General features: G+C 37.8%; 1 protein-coding gene across 1 annotated transcript in view; it reads left to right on the top strand.

Moving 5' to 3' along the window:
• CTNNA3 (catenin (cadherin-associated protein), alpha 3) overlaps positions 1 to 22,279 on the top strand; it is a 1,923,005-nt gene that overhangs the window by 1,534,790 nt on the left and 365,936 nt on the right. Inside the window, exon 13 of the mRNA XM_010852148.1 lies at positions 1,850 to 2,001. Within this exon, the coding sequence (XP_010850450.1) occupies positions 1,850 to 2,001 (152 nt within the window). The remainder of the gene's footprint in view (positions 1 to 1,849; positions 2,002 to 22,279) is intronic.

Below are 22,279 nucleotides of genomic sequence, written 5' to 3'. Positions count from 1 at the left end.
CAGGAAGCAACAGTTAGAACTGGACATGGAACAACAGACTGGTTCCAAATAGGAAAAGGAGTACATCAAGGCTGTGTATTGTTACCCTGCTTATTTAACTTATATGCAGAGTATATCATGAGAAACACTGGGCGGGAGGAAGCACAAGCTGGAATCAAGATTGCTGGGAGAAATATCAATAACCTCAGATATGCAGATGACACCACCCTTATGGCAGAAAGTGAAGAAGAACTAAAGAGCCTCTTGATGAAAGTGAGAGAGGAGAGTGAAAAAGTTGGCTTAAAGCTCAACATTCAGAAAACTAAGATCATGGCATCCGGTCCCATCACTTCATGGCAAATAGATGGGGAAACAGTGGAAACAGTGGCTGACCTTATTTTGGGGGGCTCCAAAATCACTGCAGATGGTGATTGCGGCCATGAAATTAAAAGATACTTACTCCTTGGAAGGAAATTTATGACCAACCTAGACAGCATATTCAAAAGCAGAGACATTACTTTGCCACCAAAGGTCCATGTAGCCAAGGCTATGGTTTTTTCCAGTAGTCATGTATGGATGTGAGAGTTGGACTATAAAGAAAGCTGAGTGCCAGAGAATTGATGCTTTTGAACTGTGGTGTTGGAGAAGACTCTTGAGAGTCCCTTGGACTGCAAAGAGATACAATCAGTCCATCCTAAAGGATATCAGTCCTGGGTGTTCATTGGAAGGGCTGATGTTGAAGCTGAAACTCCATTACTTTGTCCACTTGATGCGAAGAGCTGACTCATATGAAAAGACCCTGATGCTGTGAGCAAAGATGGAGAAATGTGTTTAATTGAGACTATTTGATGGCACTAGTTGTAAAGAACTTGGCTGCCGATCTAAGAGACATGGGTTCCATTCTCGGGTCAGGAAGATCCGCTAGAAGAGGAAATGGCAACTCACTCCAGTATTCTTGCCTGGAGAATCCAATGGACAGAGAAGCCTGGTGGGATATAGTCCATAGGTTTGCAGCGTCAGATTCAACTGAAGTGACTTAGCTTGCATGCATTTTGAAATCTTGGCTTCCCTGATAGCTAAGACAGTAAAGAATCTGCCTGCACAGGAGACCTGGGTTCAGTTCCTGGGTCAGAAAGATTCACTGGAGAAGGAAATGTCAACCCACTCCAGTATTCTTGCCTGGAGCATTCCATGGCAGAGGAGCCTCATGGGCTATGGTCCATGGGGTCACAAAGAGTCAGACGTGACAGAGGACTAACAGAGTTTGAAACCCTAAATAAAAAAGAACATTCTATGGATTGGCCTTACTGATTGATATATCCCTACATTCATTCAATGTTCTTATTTTAGATAGAAATGTTTTATGTATAAGATCACCAATTTCTTTTCATTAATCGTTTTGATGAGGGGGAAATATTTTATCAAAAGAAAGTTTAAAGTATTTTTATTATTTCTATGAGATAGAATTAGTAGGTTTATGTAATTTTCTTCTATTTTGCAACTCAATTTTTTAAAAGTATCTTTCTATGATTTCAACTGTTATTCACACCAATTCTTTTTTGTAATTTCTTTAGGCTTACAATGGATAGGACAAAAAATGATAATATGGTTCCAGACTTAGTAAGACAAATGCTATAAAGGAGAAATATAACTTTTAAAAATATTTTCATTAAGATATCTTTCTTGTCTTTGATTCTTTTTACATTTCAGAGTTTCAAGATTATACTGCCAAAATGTTTTGTCTTCATACATTTAAAAAAATAATTGAAAGTTTATTAATCAAATATGTGTTTAACAATATGATTCTCCTTTTCTCAGTAATCTGAAAATACAAATAGGACAATTTTCTCTTTCTTATTCATTTTAACAGCAATTCCTGAATTTGTAACACAAGTCAATGTTGCCTTGGAAGCCTTAAGTAAAAACTCTTTGGATGTGTTTGATGATAGTCAATTCGTGGACATCTCAAAGAAGATCTATGATACAATTCATGATATCAGGTGTTCAGTCATGATGATTCGGGTAAGTCTGCTTTACCTTCCATTGAAATATTGTAGCATTGTTCACCATCTGGGATCCCTGGAATGATTGCAAGAAGTGTTTTATTTCTGTGCCATAATGTCAATGCTGAAATCCATTAGAACTTTAGAAATTCATATGTATCCCCAAAGTCAGATCTACTGTCACGAACAATGCTTTTACTTATGTATATGGTTATAACTTATGCAAATGAGCATATTTAACTGCCACATGGGCAGAAATGATAGAATTCATTGTGTACAGGGTTTGCCAAAGTGTCACATAGCATGATCAGAAGCCAAAGAACAATACATAAAGTAATTTCTTTCTTTCCTTGAATAGAAGGAGAGGATCTTTCTAATCACTATATTGAAATGTATAGGAAAGTGTATTTAAAACAGGGAATTTCTGTGTCTGCATCCTCTCATGCTAGAACATAGAATCAGTGTTCTGTAAGAAATCTCACTTGGAGCTGCCAGGAACAACAAATGTTTGAGTGTTGTCTGTTTGGGAGAATATATACCATCTTCCCAAATGTGATAGTGAGTCATTTGTTGTGAGCACACTGAATATACGGAAATCAGCAGTATTTGTTCTTCCTTAAAATGTTAATTAGAGGCTTTCTCTGTGTGTGTGTGTGTGTGCACACTCATGTTTAATTTTTATTTGGCTGTCCTGGGTCTTAGTTGTGGCATGTGAACTCCTAGTTGAGGCATGTGAACTCTTAACTGGGGCATGTAAAGTTCTAGTTTCCTGACCAGGGAGTGAACCTGGGCCCCCTGCATTTGGAGTGCTGAGTCTTAGCCACTGGTCCACCAGGGAAGTCTCTCTCTCTTTTTTTTTTTTTAATTAATACTATTAAAAACAGCAACGACAATAAAAAACAGCACAAGTAAAGATATGGAGAGAGATTATTTTGGGATTGGTTCACCTGGAGGCAGAGGTAAGTATTTGTGTTATCATTAGTCTATTTTGGAAAAAAATGAGACAGAGAAGCAATAAGCTGTAATTATGAGTCACTGCAGGCAACTGGTGACTGAACCTGGAGAGCTCTAGCAGAGTTCTGTGGAACACATCTCAGAATTATCTTACCTTTGGGGAATAAAATCCAATTGATTTACCTATTCACACTTGGTTAAAGGCCACCTCTCCTGAGAGGCATTACCAGAGCCTTCTACTGTGCCAATCAAGCTCCTGTGGCCAAAAAAAGCCACTCTCAGGCAGGGTCTGGGTAAGATGAGTTGGTAGAAGTGGTGAGTGCAATTTGTAAGCATGAGTAGAGTTCGATTTGATGCCTCTGGCCTTAACTGTTAGTATGGCTATGAGATGGAACTGCATGTGCTGAGGAGCTATGGGTGGACGTCCGTAGTATCTGACAGGTCTGATTGTCATAGTCAGGTTACATGGAGGAGTCTATAGAAATGGAGACAGTAGAGGACCTTGTAGGGAAAGGGGCCAAGAAAAATCAAGGTGCATGCTAGGCCAGATGGACATTTATGGAACAAACAAAGACAAAAGTCTAGAGGTGTCAAAACATAGGATCTAGCCCTTAAGATCTTGGGAAAACCTTCAAGCAAGCCAGATATACATATAAGAGAAACCTCAGAATATGTATTTATGAACAAAAATTGCCTGCAATGCAGGAGACCCGGGTTTGATCCCTTGGTCAGGAAGATCTCTAGGAAGAGGGCATGGCAACCCATTCCAGTACTCTTGCATAGAGAATCCCATTGACAGAGGAGCCTGGCAGGCTACAGTCTGCAGGGTCGCAAAGAGTCAGACCAGACTGAAGTGACTAAGCAATAGCATCAGCAATAGTAGTACTGTCCTAGTAGTACATCTGAACTGCAAAGTACTTTGGCCAAATGTTTTCTTCTAACAAAGATTTTTGTGCTTTACCTGTATGAACTAGTGGGGTAGTATTAATTCTGAGCTGAGAGGATAGGTGGAACCAGGAAGAAACATACTTCATACGGAAAGTATGACAAAGATCCATGAACTTCAGAAGATAGCTTTACAAGGGTGAAACCTTGGCATTTCTAGTATCCCTGGATGGGTATTTGTGAAGTGAAGATAAACCAGTGAAATAGCCTAGGTGAACCAGGGCAGGGAATACATTTTTTTTTTTTTTTTACTGCAAAAGCTATTTAGGGATAAAAGTCTTACAACCTCTCCCACTTGGATATTCTAGTATTTAAAATTTTTCTCATTATCAAAGTTGCTTACTTATAGCAAATTAAATTATCTGATCATATTTATATATATCCCTCATACCTGGCAGTCCTCTTTAAGGCAGAACAATTTATTATAATTATTAATAGCCTTTGAGCACAGTAATTTGTCCATATAGTCATCTCTTTTTCAAGGTAAATACTTCAACTTTTTCTCATAGGAATACTTTAGTACTTTGTGTTCTTCACTAGTCCTTATTTACCTTTTCAATAAACTTTTCAAGTGAGACTATCAAAAGGAATACTCTAGTTAGAGCCTGTCCAATGTCAAATAAAGTAGCTTCTTACATTACTGCTATTAATATTGCCAACTACTGTTAACCTAGTACTACCTTCTTATTGGATAGATGATTGTTTTTTTTAATACTGTCATTGCCTGTATATCCCTTCTCTATTTCAATATGATGTGTTTGTTCTTGGCCCCAAATCCTAATGCTAATAAACTTCATCATATTTCTGAATGATTCTTCATGTAATTTATCAGTTTGCTTTTAACTTTGGTTGGTGACCATACCTAAATTAATTAGAAATATGAGACTACAATCTGAGTTCCTTCATCTAGACTATTAATAAAAATATTAAGTCATATTGGCCCTTAATCCCTGTCAAATTGCTCCAATTAAGGGCATTAGTGCTAAGATCCCTTAGAATCTGATGTTCCAGTCATTGAGAACATACGGGTAAGTGTATGCTTTGAAATTTTTGTTGTTTTGAATGTTGAGGTAAAGATACTCTTTCTTCAAACACACTTCAAAGCTTAAATAAATAAATAAAAGAGAGAAAGCAGAGCTCCTGTATTTAAACCTTTCAGGATAGTCTAGAGGCCCATCATTTCTATCTTGCCCCCACCCCTCCCCTTCCCCGCCTCCTCTGCTAGACAGACTCTAAAGGCACCTGGATGCACTTCTGCAAGGATTCTTAACCCATAAACCTTTGTACTTAACTGCTAATTGGAATATAGGCTAAAATAGAAGTCTAACTCAGATGTAATTAATGAAAATCTCTGCCCCCACTTTGAGGACTGTCCCTTTATCATAGAAGATAATAAAATTGGTCTGGAATATTCTCTTTAAAAGGTCAGGTGAAATGCTGACCAATATCTTGACCTCAGAACTGAAAAACATTTGATGCTTTATTCAGAGTATCTAAAGAGTGTCAACATGAAGGCAATACAGGTATAATTATTCATGTTCAGGGAGGGCTAGGCTATGCTCTTGAGAATGTGTGTGAGTGTTACAAAATCCAATCTTAGACCTGAATTTTCAAGAGTGTCCTTTGGTGCTCTTAAGGATGATAAAATGCTAACTTAAGATCAGAACCTGGTATTTTATAGTTTTACAGATATGATTATACCTGCCTTTACTATTCAGAGAAGGCAATGGCAACCCACTCCAGTACTCTTGCCTGGAAAATCCCATGGGCGGAGGAGCCTGGTAGGCTGCAGTCCATGGGGTCGCTAAGAGTCGGACGCGACTGAGCGACTTCACTTTCACTTTTCACTTTCATGCATTGGAGAAGGAAATGGCAACCCACTCCAGTACTCTTGCCTGGAGAATCCCAGGGACTGGGGAGCCTGGTGGGCTGCCGTCTATGGGGTTGCACAGAGTCGGACACGACTGAAGCGACTTAGCAGCATCAGCAGCCTTTACTATTTATTTTGATGAATAACTGTGTTTACCATTATTTAGATTATTTTAAAAATTTCTCAAATACTGTGACATTTACTTTCTTCTCTGGATTCCGTGTGTGGACAGTTGAGGTTGTAGAATCTTGTCCTTAACCTTGGAGAGTAGGGAGTATTATTTTTTCTATTATTATTATTTTTTTATTTGTTGGTGTTTAATGTGCACACTAAGCTGCTTTAGTCGTGTCAGACTCTGTGCAACCCTATGGACTGTAGCCCTCCAGGCTCCTCTCTCCATGGGATTCTCTAGGCAAGAATACTGGAGTGGATTGCCATGGCATCCTTCAGGGGATCTTCCTGACCCTAGGCTCAAATTCACTTCTCTAACATCTCCTGCATTGGCGGGCAGGTTCTTTACCACTAGCACCACCTGGGAAGCCCTGTTGGTGTTTAATATATATGTGTAAATTTTACAGTGATTAAGAGCTATGTGGTCTGGTCACTCAAGATGTTGTTCTCTTGCTGTCTGTACATCCCCTTGCCAGACTAGTGTCTGCTTCACCTAAATCTTAAGCATGTGACTGACCTTCCTATATACTTGCCCCAGGCCCCAGCTGGTGATTGTTCTTATCAAAGGGTGGTAAGGGGCGTGCCTCTCTGCTGGTTTCCCTGGAAACTAATGAGCCCACCTGACATCAATTCCCTAATAACTGGTAATATCCCCTTTCCCCTGGCATGAAGACTGCTGCCATGTCCTGCTGGCTTTCTGCTGGCATGGGGCAGCACAGGATGGGGCATCACTCCAGGACCTGACCTCAGGTGGGTAAGCTCCCGGGTAAACCATTGATGTCTCTCTGACTCTGGCCTCTTTCTTTGGCCTTGAACCTGGGCAAGCATGGGACTTGTAGGCATAGGGTGAAGCCCTACAAGAGTTCTTACAATGGTTAAGACCATGACAAGTAACACATTTCAGTATGCCTCAGATTGCTGCTACTGCTAACTCACTTCAGTCGTGTCCGACTCTGTGCGATCCCATAGATGGCAGCCCACCAGGCTCCCCAGTCCCTGGGATTCTCCGGACAAGAACACTGGAGTGGGTTGCCATTTCCTTATCCAATGCATGAAAGTGAAAAGTGAAAGTGAAGTCGCTCAGTCGTGTCCGACTCTTCGAGACCCCATGGACGGCAGCCTACCAGGCTCCTCCATCCATGGGATTTTCCAGGCAAGAGTACTGGAGTGGGGTGCCATTGCCTTCTCCGACGCCTCAGATTACTCCTTTGTAAAATAAACTTGGGAACTATACCTACTTCAAAGGATTATTTTGCTGACAAAATGAGTTATGATAGAAATGGAATGCTTTAGTAAATAGTAATCTCTTATAAGAAGAAAGTTTCTGTTACTATTAATACTGATCTCAGGTGGCCTTGGCCTGTGGCAGCTTGAATCAGGATTTTGGTTCCTGGCCAGAGATTGAGGTCAGGCAGTTCCAGGGAGAGTGCTGAATCCTAACCACTGGGCCACCATAGATAGTGGCAAGGTCCTGGCCTGTGAACTGTGTAGAAAGGAATTTCTACATAGAGACGGAAAGTAGTGAAACCACTAGGAAGAAAAATAGTACCATACATGTGGATAGACACATGGGCAGGCTCAGCGAGAGTCATGCCCTCCTACTAGTTTGAATCATGTTTATGGGGCATTTATGCTGAGTTTCCTTTAACCAGTCATCTTGCTTGGCCTGGTTCTGAGCCTGTATGTGGTTTATCTCCGGGTTCTCCCATGTGTATGTGCCAAGATAGATTCTAGCAAAGAGATCTATAGGTAGCAGCATCACTTATTATGAGGTGATACCCCTCCTCTTTTGACTTCCAAGGAGACTTTCTGTGCATATGTAGTCAAGGAGGTGTCCTTCACTTTGAGAATGAGGAATATGTGGTCTTTTATCTCCCTCTTCAATCATCCTGCTTTTATGGAGTTTCTGGTACTATCTGTCCACAAGGGAGAAACTATTCAGCATGGGACCCATCTAGCTCCTGCCTCAGTACTACTGATGCTGCCTATTATTTTGTCTATCTTGAAGAATGTTAGTTACAGAAGCTATAGAAATATGCTCATAGAGCAACATAAAGCTGAAACCTGAAATGTAGCTTGAAAGAGTGAAGTTGTAAACAAAAGAATTATGATTTTTTTCTCAAAATATTGTTTATAGAAGAGGATATTCATGTCTATTAACATTGAATACCTGAATTATGGATGATGTAATGCAAATTTTTCTTTTGAACACATAATACTTTAAACTAGCATTATAGTTCTGCATATTATGTTTTAATATTTCTTTATTGGCTGTGCTAGGACTTAGTTGCAGTTCAGGGGATCTTGGTTGTGGCATGCAGGCTTCTTAGTTGTGGCATAGAGTCTCTTAGGTGCAGCATGCAGAATCTAGTTCCCTGACCAAGGATCAAACTTGGGCCCCCTGCAATGAGAGCATGACGTCTTAACCACCACACCAAAAGGGAAGGCTTTGTATATTGTATTTTATTAACCTCTTGAAACATACAAGGAGGCTTGATGTATCATCTTTTTGGTAAAGGGTTTCAACTAAATAGAACAATTTTTAAAAGGATGGCATAATTGAATTGTGAAAGACTAACATGGGTGGCTAGCAATGAAATACTCTCAAAGAGAGGAAAAGATTCAGCAAAAATTCATACTTTAATAGGTATTCAGAATATAGACTTCCATATTTTTTGTGTGAATTTTCGTGTGTGACTTATCAAAGTCAAATGGAAAACATAGAGACACTTCCAAGGACAAATGTGAAGATTTTCAGGACCATCATAAATGTATTTTTTCTATGTTAGTTTTCTAACTTTATATTTCAGGGAAAAGCAACATACTTTGGATATCTCACTTGATGGAAATTATTTTTTGAATAAATAAAAATAAAACAGGTTAAAAATGCACATGTCCCAGTTTACATTGACCATTTTACATAAATTATTTAAATGGATTCTAGAATTAACAAATAGTTAAATATACAACTTAAGCTTGTATAGCCAGAAAAGCCTTTTGTGTCTGATTCTTTTGTACATATAGGAGTGGATAGATTCATAGCTTTCACTAGAATCATATATAGTTTTTTTTTTTAATTTAAATTACTTACACTGTCATGCTTTTGTTGAACTTCTTTCATTGTCTTCCATAACTCCTTCATCACCTCAGAATTTTTTTTTTCTTTTTATGTCTCTGAACAGAGCTGCTATTTTTCTCTTTGAAATCTCACTCAGACTGCCAGAGAGAAACACCATGACGGTGTCAGTTAGAAGCTAACCAGTATAAAAGCGTATCTTGTACAATTAGAACTCTGTGTAATTCAGTTTGGAAATGAAGTAATGAAAAGAATATTGTGTAAAATCGAGACATACATTCAAGCCCCTGTTTTACATTACCACTTACATTGTTCCTTTGCATGGTATCATTAGTTTCTTCACTGTAGAGGGAAATGAAAGCATACCATTGAATTACTACTTCTATCTAGTAAAGTAGCTTTAAAATTGTACTTAAAATGAAGGACAAAACATTGTTCCTTAAGATTAGCAACAAAGTGAGAATGTCCATGTTCCAAAACAGTGTAGCATTATGGATGTTCTGGCCAGAAGAATAAATTAATAATGATAATAACATAAAATGTATACTGATTACAAAGGAGAAAGTGAGAATGTCCACATTAGTAAATTATATGATCAACTACATTGAAAATCCTAAAAAAATCAATTTACAACAAAATAACCCATTCTAGCAGAACAGATAAATAAGTTTAGCAAGATCATAGAATACAAATTTAATGTACCAATTTTATAATGCAAGGAAGAGGAAAATAAAGATAAGGGCAAAATTAATGAAATAAGAAATGTGCAATAAAGAAATAAAACGAAACCCAGAGAGTGTATTTCTATAAAGTAGCAACTAACAATTGGAAAATATACTTTTTAAAAGGACATTTCAGCATTAAAAATAACAAAATAAACTTGATAAATAAAGATGTACAGGATCTAAACTTGGAAAATTGTAAGATATTGTTAAGAATAATTAAAATGACTTAAATATTTGAAGATTTATCATATGGTTGGACTGGTAGACTCAATATTGTTAAGGTGTCAGTTTTCCCTGAATTGATTTATAAATTTAATGCTACCTCAAACAAATTCTCAGCAAATCTTTATGAAGACTAATCCAAGGTGGTTACATGGGTATACAAAATTGTCAAAACTCAAGAAATTGTACACTTAAAATAATATGTAACTTACATTGATAAAGTTAATTTTAAAAAATCATGTTTTACCCAGTAACTAGCACCTGATCCAACCAGTCCATTCTAAAGGAGATCAGTCCTGGGTGTTCATTGGAAGGACTGATGCTAAAGCTGAAACTCCAATACTTTGGCCACATCATGCGAAGAGTTGACTCATTGGAAAAGACTCTGATCCTGGGAGGGATTGGGGGCAGGAGGAGAAGGGGACAACAGAGGATAAGATTGCTGTGTGGCATCACTGACTTGACAGATATGAATTTGAGTGAACTCCAGGAGTTGGTAATGGACAGGGAGGCCTGGCGTGCTGCGATTCATGGGGTCGCAAGAGTAGGACACGACTGAGCGACTGAACTGAACTAAACTGAGCACCTTACAAATACAAGCTATTAGCCCTATATTAATTAGGACTAGTTAGTAAAGCCTGCATGGACTTCTGAAATTGCTGACATTTTGAATATTATTAAATTAACACCTTTCTATTTTATAACTGACTGCTTGCCAAATATTTCTAATATATGACTCCTCTGTTGTTGATTTTTATCCTTCAGGTTAGTGACTGATTATGTAGTATCTTAGATCAGGGGTTGACAAACTTATGATAAACTTGGGTCATATTTAGTCTCCCATCTATTTCATATGGCCTGTGTGAAGAATGATTTTAATATTTTAAATGGTTGAAAATTTGAAAAAAGATTTTCTGACATGTGAAAATTATATGAAATTCTAATTTTAAGAATACACACAGCCATATGTATCTATTGCTCTTAGTGCTACAATGACAAAAGAAACTATATGGCTCACAAAGACTCAAACATTTACTATATGGCTCATTGCTCATTGTAAGTTTGAAAAGCGAAAGTGTTAGTTGCTCAGTTCAGTCACTCAGTTGTGTCCAACTCTTTGCGACCCCATGAATCACAGCACACAGGCCTCTCTGTCTACCACCAGCTCCCGGAGTTCACTCAGACTCACATCCATCGAGTCGGTGATGGCATCTCATCCTCTGTCATCCCCTTCTCCTCCTGCCCCCAATCCCTCCCAGCATCAGAGTCTTTTCCAATGAGCATGAGGTGGTCAAAGTACTGGAGTTTCAGCCTCAGCATCAGTCCTTCCAATGAACACCCAGGACTGATCTCCTTTAGAATGGACTGGTTGGATCTCCTTGCAGTCCAAGGGGCTCTCAAGAGTCTTCTCCAACACCACAGTTCAAAAGCATCAGTTCTTCAGTGCTCAGCTTTCTTCACAGTCCAACTCTCACATCCATACATGACCAGCGGAAAAACCATAGCCTCGACTAGATGGACCTTTGTTGGCAAAGTAATATCTCTGCTTTAATATGCTATCTAGGTTGGTCATAACTTTCCTTCCAAGGAGTAAGCGTCTTTTGATTTCATGGCTGCAATCACCATCTGCAGTGATTTTGGAGCCCCCCAAAATAAAGTCTGACACTGTTTCCACTGTTTCCCCATATATTTCCCATGAAGTGATGGGACCAGATGTCATGATCTTCATTTTCTGAATGTTGAGCTTTAAGCCAACTTTTTCAGTCTCCTCTTTCACTTTCATCAAGAGGCTTTTGAGTTCCTCTTCACTTTCTGCCATAAGCATGGTGTCATCTGCATATCTGAGGTTATTAATATTTTTCCTGGCACTCTTGATTCCAGCTTGTGCTTCTTCCAACCCAGCGTTTCTCATGATGTATTCTGCGTAGAAGTTAAATAAGCAGGGTGACAATATACAGCCTTGACGTACTCCTTTTCCTATTTGGAACCAGTCTGTTGTTCCATGTCCAGTTCTAACTATTACTTCCTGACCTGCATATAGATTTCTCAAGAGGTAGGTCAGGTGCTCGGTATTCCCCTCTCTTTCAGAATTTTCCACAGTTTATGGTGATCCACACAATTAAAAGCTTGGCATAGTTGCTCAGTTGTGTCCAGTTGTTTATGACTCCATGGACTGTAGCACACCAGGCTCCTCTGTCCATGGATTATCCTGGCAAGTATACTGGAGTGGGTTGCCATGCCCTCTTCCAGGGGATCTTTCCGACCCAGGGATTGAACCCTCATCTCTTGCATCTTCTACATTGATAGGTGAATTCTTTACCACTGCACCACCTGGAAACCATGTATTTGTTAAATGAGTTTAAACAGGCAGTAAATTACGGTAAAGGTATGTCTTGGTTTCCTTAGGACAAATTTGAATTATCCCCCTTTTGACTCTCAAAAGTATCATATTTGGAGGATATAATGTTACGTTCACTCTAGTTCCTAGGTCCTGATTTTGCTGCTTGAGGCCTAGTGTTGCATAACTTTTACCCACCAGTCTTCATTCTATAGGACCTGGACATTAATGATCATAGTTCCTAATCAGGCCCATTTTTCCAACCCAGGAACACTTTCTATCCACAGGCCTAACTGCTAGCAAATGTTATCTTACACTCTTCATACTCTGTGGAGCCTTTGTTGACTGTAGAGAATCTATTCAGGCACCATTTCATATTTATTTAACATATAAGAAATGTACATGTTTTCATTTTTCAGTGGAAAGCTAATTTCCTGAATTCATCTTAGTCACTCTACATTCTCATAGGGGTTTTTCCAGGGAATCACCAGTTAAAATACTTTGTCCTTTTTGGAAGTGATGTGGCTCCTATAGTGGCAAAACCAGTTTAAAGAAGCCAATTACCCGAGGACTTCCTAAAGGAACTTAATAAAAGATGTGTAGCAGGGTAACCTTAGCTTTGTATGCAAATTTAAATCAAACATTACTGGGAAGAATTCTGTAGTGGGGTTCTCACTGTTTCCTCTGAAAACAAAGAGTTCAAGCTAAGGAAAAGCAGAACCACCTGCTAGCACCCGTCAGCAAGAGATGAAACTGTATGCTCTCTGGGCACTTAATGGCCTTTGTTGTGTGTGCACCATCTGAAGAGACTTTTTGACTAAGGGAACAGCGGTGAGCAGAGTAGGAAAGACTGTTCGTTGAGAAGCCTATTGGCTAAGCTACAAAGCAGCACTAGTCAGTGATCTCCATTGCTCCTGCTGGGAGAGAGATGTTCAGCCCGATGTCATTCTGAGAAGTGCTCTTTCACCAAAGGGTCAGAGCCGCTGGACTGGCAGGAGAGTCCCTGGTCCAAAAGGGCTTTGATGCGCACCAGCCTTGCACTCAGAGAATCAGACACAAGTGCTATGTGGAGCCTCTGATTCAAAATAGGTGAGTTGAAGGAGTCAAGCATCTCTCTTTGAAAATCTTTCAGAGGAAGTAGCTAGCACTCTAAATAGAAAAATAACATGGGGAGGATATTTTAGTTGTGGAATCTTAAGGACTTTTTGTTGTCATTTGTTTCTGATAAGTTAATTATTATTTACATTTTTACAACTAAACTCACATTTGTAATTAAATGAGTAAGTGTATTCAGTGTTAAATCTAATAATACATTGTTATTACTTTCTATTTTGTTTAATCCTAAAAATTCTTACAGGGTGCTGGTTGCTTACCTCAAGTGAAATGCTTGACTGCCTACATTTCAAAAGTAACTTTTGAAGGACCGAATAAAGCTTCTAGAGAGAAAGAAGTCTGAAAAATACAATTTATGAAGTGATGACTTTTAGGAAATAGACTTTGGCATAATTCATAGAAGGAGGGGTACTGAAAATTTTGTATTCCCAGTGTCTATAAAGTAAATGATGGAGTTTCAAAGGGAAAAACACTCTGGAGCGTAACAGCAAAGGTCAGGAAGTAAAGTAAAGCGCTTGAGGTCTCACACTGATGAGTAAGCAACCGGACAAGATCCAGAGGCTTTGAGCACCTGGTTCAGGGCATTTCCTTCACCTCAGGAGATTGATGGGCCAGTTATAAACACAGGAATCCCAAGAATTGCTTTTGGGGAAAGTTGCTGAAGAACACTTAAACCTACCTCTCTCTTCCCCATACCTTCAAATTCAGATATTAATACATAGCCGTCCTAGCTGTTTCTCCCATTTGCCAGACATGCCTATACTTCTGGTGTCTTTCCACTTACCACTTTCTTTCACCACGTGTTTTCTACAAGAGTTGCACAGCAGACTTCTTCAGGTCTGAGGTATCATTACCTTACATAACATCCTGCCCAAACCCTGTACAGAATCATAAAGAAAATAGCATCTCCCACTTCAGCCAGCCTCTATCTTCTTACTCAAGTTTATGTTTATCATGACAAATGTCATATAAACTTACATGTTTATCTATTGTGTGACTGCACGTACAAGGATGTAGACTATATAAAACAAGGAATTTTTAGAAATTTAAACTAAAATAAGATGTTAGACATTTTCACAATTAAATGAAGTGATGGATTTGGTTGCCAAATTTGACATTTGTTTGAAATATCATCACTGCACCTCACAGAAACAAGGGCAAGAGAAATGTTACTTTGTTTTGTAATATTTTATATTATAAAAAGTGATGGATAATAGGAAACTACCTTGAGAAATATTTTCACAAAGAAATTTCCTTTATCTTTAGTTTAATAAGTTTGCAAGGATTTTTACTAAATATTGTATTCTGTGACCACTAATGTGACCACAAATGCACATGCATGTCCGTGTCAATGTTATTTGTCTGCAACGATTTTTACTAAATATTGTATTCTGTGACCACTAATGTGACCACAAATGCACATGCATGTCCGTGTCAATGTTATTTGTCTGCAAGGATTTTTACTAAATATTGTATTCTGTGACCACTAATGTGACCACACATGCACATGCATGTCCGTGTCAATGTTATTTGTCTCAGTAGAGCTTTTGCAGAGTATATGTAGCTGTTTTAAAATGTCCTTTATATTACCTTGTGCCCCTGACCAGATTCCTTTTTAAAGATGATGACAATTGAGGAATAGTCCTGATGAGACTTTTTGATTGTGTGCATTTGCTATTAGGTTGTGGGAGAAAGAAAAGTCCTTGAGGATGGAGTTTGTGGAACTTCCTGGAGTGTATTTTATGCGCATTATCTTCTATTATCAGTCCCTTGGTGCTATAGGCTTTGAAGAAAATCACAAAATTATCCACAAAGTTAATGATTAAATTGTGTTTTGTACTGTATTATATTGCAGTGTTCAGAACAGAAATCAGAAATTTAATTAAAGTCATAAAATATGGAAAGATACCATAACAAAAATTATTTCTAACCCTAAGAAATGGCTGTAAACTACATTTTAATCAGGACATAGTGGCCTGTGTACTATAAAATGTAAAAAAATAAAACCAAGGATTTTTGCACGTGCATCCTCTATTATCACTAAAATTAGTGGTTTGGGAATAAGTTCAGAGTACCTGTTCAACAAAAATTTACATCGACAATGCATTTATAGATGACTAACCTCACAAATGAATTTTGCTAATTTAACTCTTAGAAGATAACCTTACTTTAGGTTTGCCTCATAGTGCTCTATCTTCAAGGAATTTCTCTTTTTTTGGAATATCTTTGTGACTCTGAGTGAATCAGGTTTTTAAGTTTTGGATTTGCATATGTAAAACAGGAAAAACAAATATACCTGCCTAGTAATAAGGTTGATCTGAGTTTAAATGGGATAATATATTCACAGCACTAAGCAACATATTCAACACATTGTCAAGTGCTCAAGAATCAGTGTTTTATTGCAAATTAGTAATACAAATAAATTAAATTTGTTATGTGTATTAGAGTAACGATGCTACCTGCCATAACATAACTCCCAAATCTCAGTAGCTTATCTTAATGATGGTTTATTTATCATTTATACATTGGTCAAACACCAGCCAGTTTCCTTAATAGGTCTCTACTAGCTGATGACTCAGTGATTCACAATCCTCCAAACTTTTGATATTGCCATCTTTATAATTTGGCTTCCACTGTCACAGCAGAAATGGAAGAGACAGTAGATGATTAAACAGGAAGTTTGATGACTAGACTTCAGTGAGGCATAAATCCCTTTGCATCCCATTGACCACCACTCAGTCAAAGGGAACCCAAATCAACTGCAAAGATGGTGATAATGTCTTCTTCCCCTTTATGTCCAAGAAGAAGAAATGGGATTAGTGAACATCTGGCTATTCCTTGTCACACACTCTCTTCCAGTAGTTACTGCTGTGCAATGAATTATCCTAAAGGTAGTGACATAAAACAACAATCAGTGTATTATGTTCACAAATTCTATAGGTCAGAAATTCACAAAGGGCATAGGCTTATTCACTCACATGTCTGATGTCTGGACTGAGGACTAGAACACTAAGGAAAACTGCATTTAACCTCTTCTGAGGCTTGACTTTCTTATAATATGACAGCCTATGGATATTGGGCTTCTTAATGGAATTTCAGGAATCCAGGAATAAGTTTTACAGTTAATAAATCACATATAGTATTTCTTTTTTTAACCTAACCTCTGAAATCATACACTGTCACTTCTGCCATAATTTATTGCTTGCAAGCAAGTCAAAAGCCTCACCAATTCAAGAAGAGGAAACATGAACCCCCACTTTTCAATGGAAGGAATATAATTTAAAGGTCAAAAGGAGCATGTAGGATGAGAAGTAATGGTGTGCCCATCTTTGGAAAATGCAATATACCTTAATTATTCAAAATACTCTTATCATTGTCATCATCATCTTTATTAATAATTTTCTATTGATTAACTTTGTGACCTAAGTTTAGCTTAAATAGTCTTTTGCTTATTAAATTATAAACCAATGGGAATATGCTTAAATTATTTCAGGTGATCATTTGTTTAATTACAGAGTTTTGGGAGTTCTGATTAACCAAATATTCTAGTTAATTAGAAGTGTTTTACATAGCCACATTTTAATGTCTTCTCTAAATATGTCCTTTGCTTATTTAAGACTTTAAGTTATGCACAATCATTTTTGATACCTTCTTTGAAAAAATTCCTTTGAAATAAATATCTAGGAAGTACAAAACAGAATCAAAACCTTGAGAAGTATATGTAGAATATGAAATTATCATAAACCTAAACAGCACGGAATGAGGAAGGTATCATATTAAGGAATAACTTTCTATTTGTTATGTAGTCTCCTCAGTCAACCACTTGAAAAATATTTGAGTGTCTTCTATCATGTAAACACTGTGCTAGGTTTTAAGAACACAAACACGAGTGAGACATGATCCTTGTTCTCAAATAACTGGCATTCTCATGGAGTAAATGGATATGTAAGCAAATGATAGGAATTTATTGTGGTAAGTGCTATAATGGAATCATATGGAATCATTGTTGGAAAAACAGTTTGTACTGCCGCCATGGAGAAAATTATGCAAAGATGTAACTGTATGGTGACAGTTGAGTCAGACTTTGATGAATGAGCTGTGCAGTTGGAATTGTGGCTTAGGACTTTTGCAAGGATATAGAGGTAAAGGCATGTTTTAAGAACAGCAATCAAGCCAAGGTGCCTGAACCCCTCTTCATATAGGTGGAGAAAGACTGAAAAGTAACAGGATTCCAAATTCTTATTTTTATTCCAGATTCTTATATTTTTCATTTCATGCCAAAAAGACCTGACCTCACTAAATGGTAAAAGGAACAAAATCACTGGATTCAGCACAGAGTATTCAAGATTCTATCCACAGGATTTGGGTTGAGGAGTAATGCTCCCATCCACCACAGTCACTCACCTCAAGCTGTCTAGTATTTGAAAATTGAGTTTCTTTTAGTAAGACAATTAAGAGGAATTAGTAACTGTGCTGGTGGTGGTGGTGTTTGTTTAGTCTCTAAGTAGTGTCTGACTCTTTCGTGATAGCATGGATTATAGCCTACCAGGCTCCTCTGTCCTTGGGATTTCTCAGGCAAGGGTACTGGTGTGGATTGTCATTTCCTTCCCCAGGGGATCTTCCTGACCCAGGGATCAAACCTATGTTTCCTGTCTTTACCACTGACACACCTGGGAAGACTGTAATTGTGTAGACAACAATTATAATCTCTTACAGTACATTTACTATTGGAGGAGGATAGAAATTTCAATCAAGTTCTAATTTATGGTTTATGCCTCACTAAATATATTGATCAAATATAATTTTCAGGAATTGCTCTTCCTTAGAGTATGAAACCTCTCCAAAAGGGAGTTTGGAAGAATGATGAAGATAATAATGTTAATAATGCTCATATTAATAATAATGGGAGGGAAGTGAGGCTTGTGTTTGGAAGCAAACGGCATTTTTGTATTTGCAATGAGCTGAAGCCAAGCATATGCCAACAGCATTTTAACTGCCTACCGTCTCAGAGGAGATTTAGGAAATCAGACTGACAGTCAGGCATGTTCACCACTAGAGCAGCCAAGGTGAAGGATTGAAGTGCTGTCTCTCTAACTTCAGGGACTCATTGAGTCTGTTCCAGAATATAACATGCCACTGATTACAGAGGATTTTGCTGTTAAATTGACAGAAGAAATTGCTAATCAAGATGCAAGTGGGAGATGTAAATGCAAAAAGATATGAACTTACCAATTAATGCAGAGAAAATCATTTTCTCCTTCAGATGCCTTGTTTCTCTAGTAAATCTGAAGCTTTACACATCTGCTTCGAAAGAACCACATCAATCAGAGAAGGCTGAAAGATACTGTGTTATGCTCTGATGAGCAATGGATTAGAAATCAGGAGACCTTGATCCTGGTCTCAGTTACATTATATAGTAGCTGTGGAGTCCCAGTTCCTTCGCTTTAATACAGTTACACAGTGTCCTGATACATAAAAGGGAATAAGCATACTTGTCATGGCTTTATCACATATTTTTGAAGGACTTTTCTTTCTTCTTTCCCTCCTTTCCTTCTCTTTCTTTCATCATTTAATATAATCATTGAATTCTTTTTATTCATTCATTTATAAGTTGTTGAATACCTGTATGTCAATAAATACATCCAATATTTAGGCATATAGAGATAGAAGAGATAGGTTAAGATCTCTGTTCATAAGGCATCTATAATCTTAGTGGAGAGAAAAAGTAAATGAAGGATAAAGACAAGGCAGTTATGATAAGTGATATGAAGGAAGTAAAATGATGTAATACAGAGAAAATTGGCACAAGAGATAACAACACCTTAAATACAGTGGTTGAGGAAAGCCTCTCTGAGATTAGATTTGACTCAGTTAATGTGAATAGGAGGAGTCAGCAATTTTAAGACAGGGAAGAATGTTGCATGCAGAATACAGTAAATGCAAAAATGCCAAGACTGGGATAACACTGGCTATATCTAAAGAAAAGGAAGAAGGCACTGTGTCTAAAACTTAATGAATGGAAGAGGATCTAATATGATTTTAGAAAGCTAGACAGAGACGGGGTCATTTTGGCCTTGTCAAATACGTCAAGCAGTTTCGATTTTGTTCCAAAGCACTGGGAAATATTGAAATACCTTTACCGGATGAGTGACATGATCCCATTTGGCTTTTAAGAAGTCCCCTCTTGCTTTTGTTGAAGGCTGGCTTTCCAAAAGAACTCCAAAAAGGTGTTAATCAAGCAAAACTCAGTTTACTAGACTTCCTGCCATAAAGGAGAATATCACCTTCACAATCTTACTAGTGTCTCAAAATAGGGAAATTAGGTAAGGTTCTTTATGTCATTTTAAGGCCTGTGCTGAGAGATGTTAAAAGACATTTTTCAGAAGAGAGAACTGGCTGAGATTTGGTGACATAGCAGATTTGGATGACAACACAGTGAACTGAAGATTATGAAATGACTCTGGATGAGTTTATTAGTCTTGATAATTGATCAGTTTAACTGGCAGTTTTCTCTTCTAGGAGCCAGTATTTCCTTAGGAAAATAGCTGAGATATTATTGATTAACCTTTTAATCATTAACATTGTTCACACATCAACAGGCATAGGAAAGCCTACCCAGTCTCATTATTGTTCCACACAGGAGCAAGGAATTGCATTGTTTTGGTTCCTCACTAATTCATAAAAATATGTTGTTGCAGCTGGAGGTTGGCAGGAATAGAAGTGATAATACCAGATACGAGTCTGTTGTAGTTTTCCAGGCAATGGATCATGCTGTCATAGATGAGTATTGTACTCTCCAATACAGTGATTTTATGTGCCTGTTTAACTCCTGAGACTTGGCCTGTGTATACTGAGGTGTGCTACATAAAACCCACAACAAATTGCGAAGATTCACTAAGAAAAAAAGAATATAAAATATTTCACATATATTGAATATTTGTACATATCAAAATGATGTTCATAATATGTTTTAACCAAATATATAACAAATATTTTCAATTTGATATGTATAAACCATTCTTTTTTTAATGTGGCTACTAGCAAATTTAAAATTACTTAGGTTGCATGCTTTACATTGGTATTGGACAGTGGTAGACTAGAGAGTGGGCAAAACAGGTAGATGAATTTGAAATTTATTTTGGAAATAAAATCAACTAGGTTTTCAGGGAATTAATGTCAAATTTAAGAAAATGAGGGAATCTAAATTTAGCAGTTTAGGTTTTTGTTTTGGGCCATTGTGTGGGTATGAGTGTTACGTAATGAGCTAGGGGAGAATGGGATAAAACAGTTTGTGGTAGAAGTTCGATTCCATTTTAGTGGGCTCAGTAGATGGTTAAGTTGGCTTGCTTAACAGGTATGTTGTATGGTTCATTGAGTGTATGATTTTGAAATGTAGAACAAAAATTTGGCCTTTGATTGGAATTTGATTCCCTAGCGTAGAATGTATTCATACTTGGAGAATGTGTATTAGAAAAGAAAAAAAAAGAAATGTATTTAGAATTCATGTTGAAAAGCTAGTAAAGGAGACTGACAAGAAGTAACAGGAAAGATGGGAGGAAAATCAAGAGTGCTGCCTAAGAAGCCAAGGCAGGAATTTTTTCAACTATGTAGAGTGTTAGCTACAGGACAGATACAGTAAGCTGTGTTCATTGTTTCTGGAGGCATAGATGATAAGATGATCAAGTAGGTAATGTACATTTAGATATGCAGTGCATTGGTGTCAGGGTTTCCTAGAACTGATGGCTAAGGCTGCAGCTAGTAAAAGAAGTTAAATATTCCAACTGTACATTGAGAAAACTGCCAGTTGTTGGGCCAGTGCACTTCCACCAAGCTTAGATCCAAGTAGGGGATTTGGGACAGGGAGACAGAGATTTAATTTTTCCAGATGTGAAGTGCTCTGAAAGAGATGTTAAGCTGTTTTCTTCTTTCTCTTTGGAGTTGCCCTTGGGACTGTCTATGACGTTCTCACACTATAAACAGAAAAACAATAATCAAATAAGCCTGATACCCTGACAATTCTAACCCACGCTCTGAAAGTAAACTCTTTATCCTTTGTATCACATAAAGTCATATAACTATAAACATTATATATATAGGCTTTATAGAAACGTTAGTTATTAATGAGTGTTAATGTCTCAATCCCAGCTCCCCCCCAACACACCTTTTTTTCTTTTTTCTGTTCTTACAGTTTTTGCTGTTGAACTATTCTCTTTGCTTAGAAGGCTTCTTCCTTCCTATGCCCCTATGAATATTTGCAGAGTCATTTGTCTTTGTGCATTTTTTGAAAGAATTGTCTTAAAATACCAGTTGTTTCCATTGATTTGTTTAGAAGATTTGTTTTGTTCCAGTATCTTTTACAAAGTCTTACTGTTACCAAATATTAAGGTCAAATGGGCTTCTCTGGTAGTTCAGAAGATAAAGCATCTGCCTGCAATGCAGGAGACACGGGTTCAATCCCTGGGTTGGGCAGATCCCCTGGAGAAGGAAATGGCAATCCACTCCAGTATTCTTGCCTGGAGAATCTCATGGAGAGAGGAGCCTGGCAGGCTATAGTCCACAGGGTCACAAAGAGTCGGACACAACTGAGCGACTTCACACACACACACACACACACACACACACACACACACTGTTACCAAACTCAGATATGTCTGCTTGAAAACCAGTACTCAAAAGACAAGTGTTGGTTGGACTGAAAATGTTGCTTTATTCAGGAGGCTGATTACCTGGGGATAAGGTAGACTCCTATCCCCAAAAATCAACTCTGAAGATTCAGCTGACTATGAAAGTTTTTAAAGAAAGAACCGTTTGAGGATGGTCAGAGTCTTCTTTATCTTTTGCTGTTTTCAGATTTACTTCTCAGTGTTGGTGGTGGGGTAACAG

Source organism: Bison bison, unplaced genomic scaffold (assembly GCF_000754665.1).
Source record: "Bison bison bison isolate TAMUID 2011002044 unplaced genomic scaffold, Bison_UMD1.0 scf7180017864309, whole genome shotgun sequence".
Taxonomy (NCBI): domain Eukaryota; kingdom Metazoa; phylum Chordata; class Mammalia; order Artiodactyla; family Bovidae; genus Bison; species Bison bison.
The sequence above is the reverse complement of the archived record's forward strand: the minus strand, read 5'-3'. Positions and strand labels throughout refer to the sequence as shown.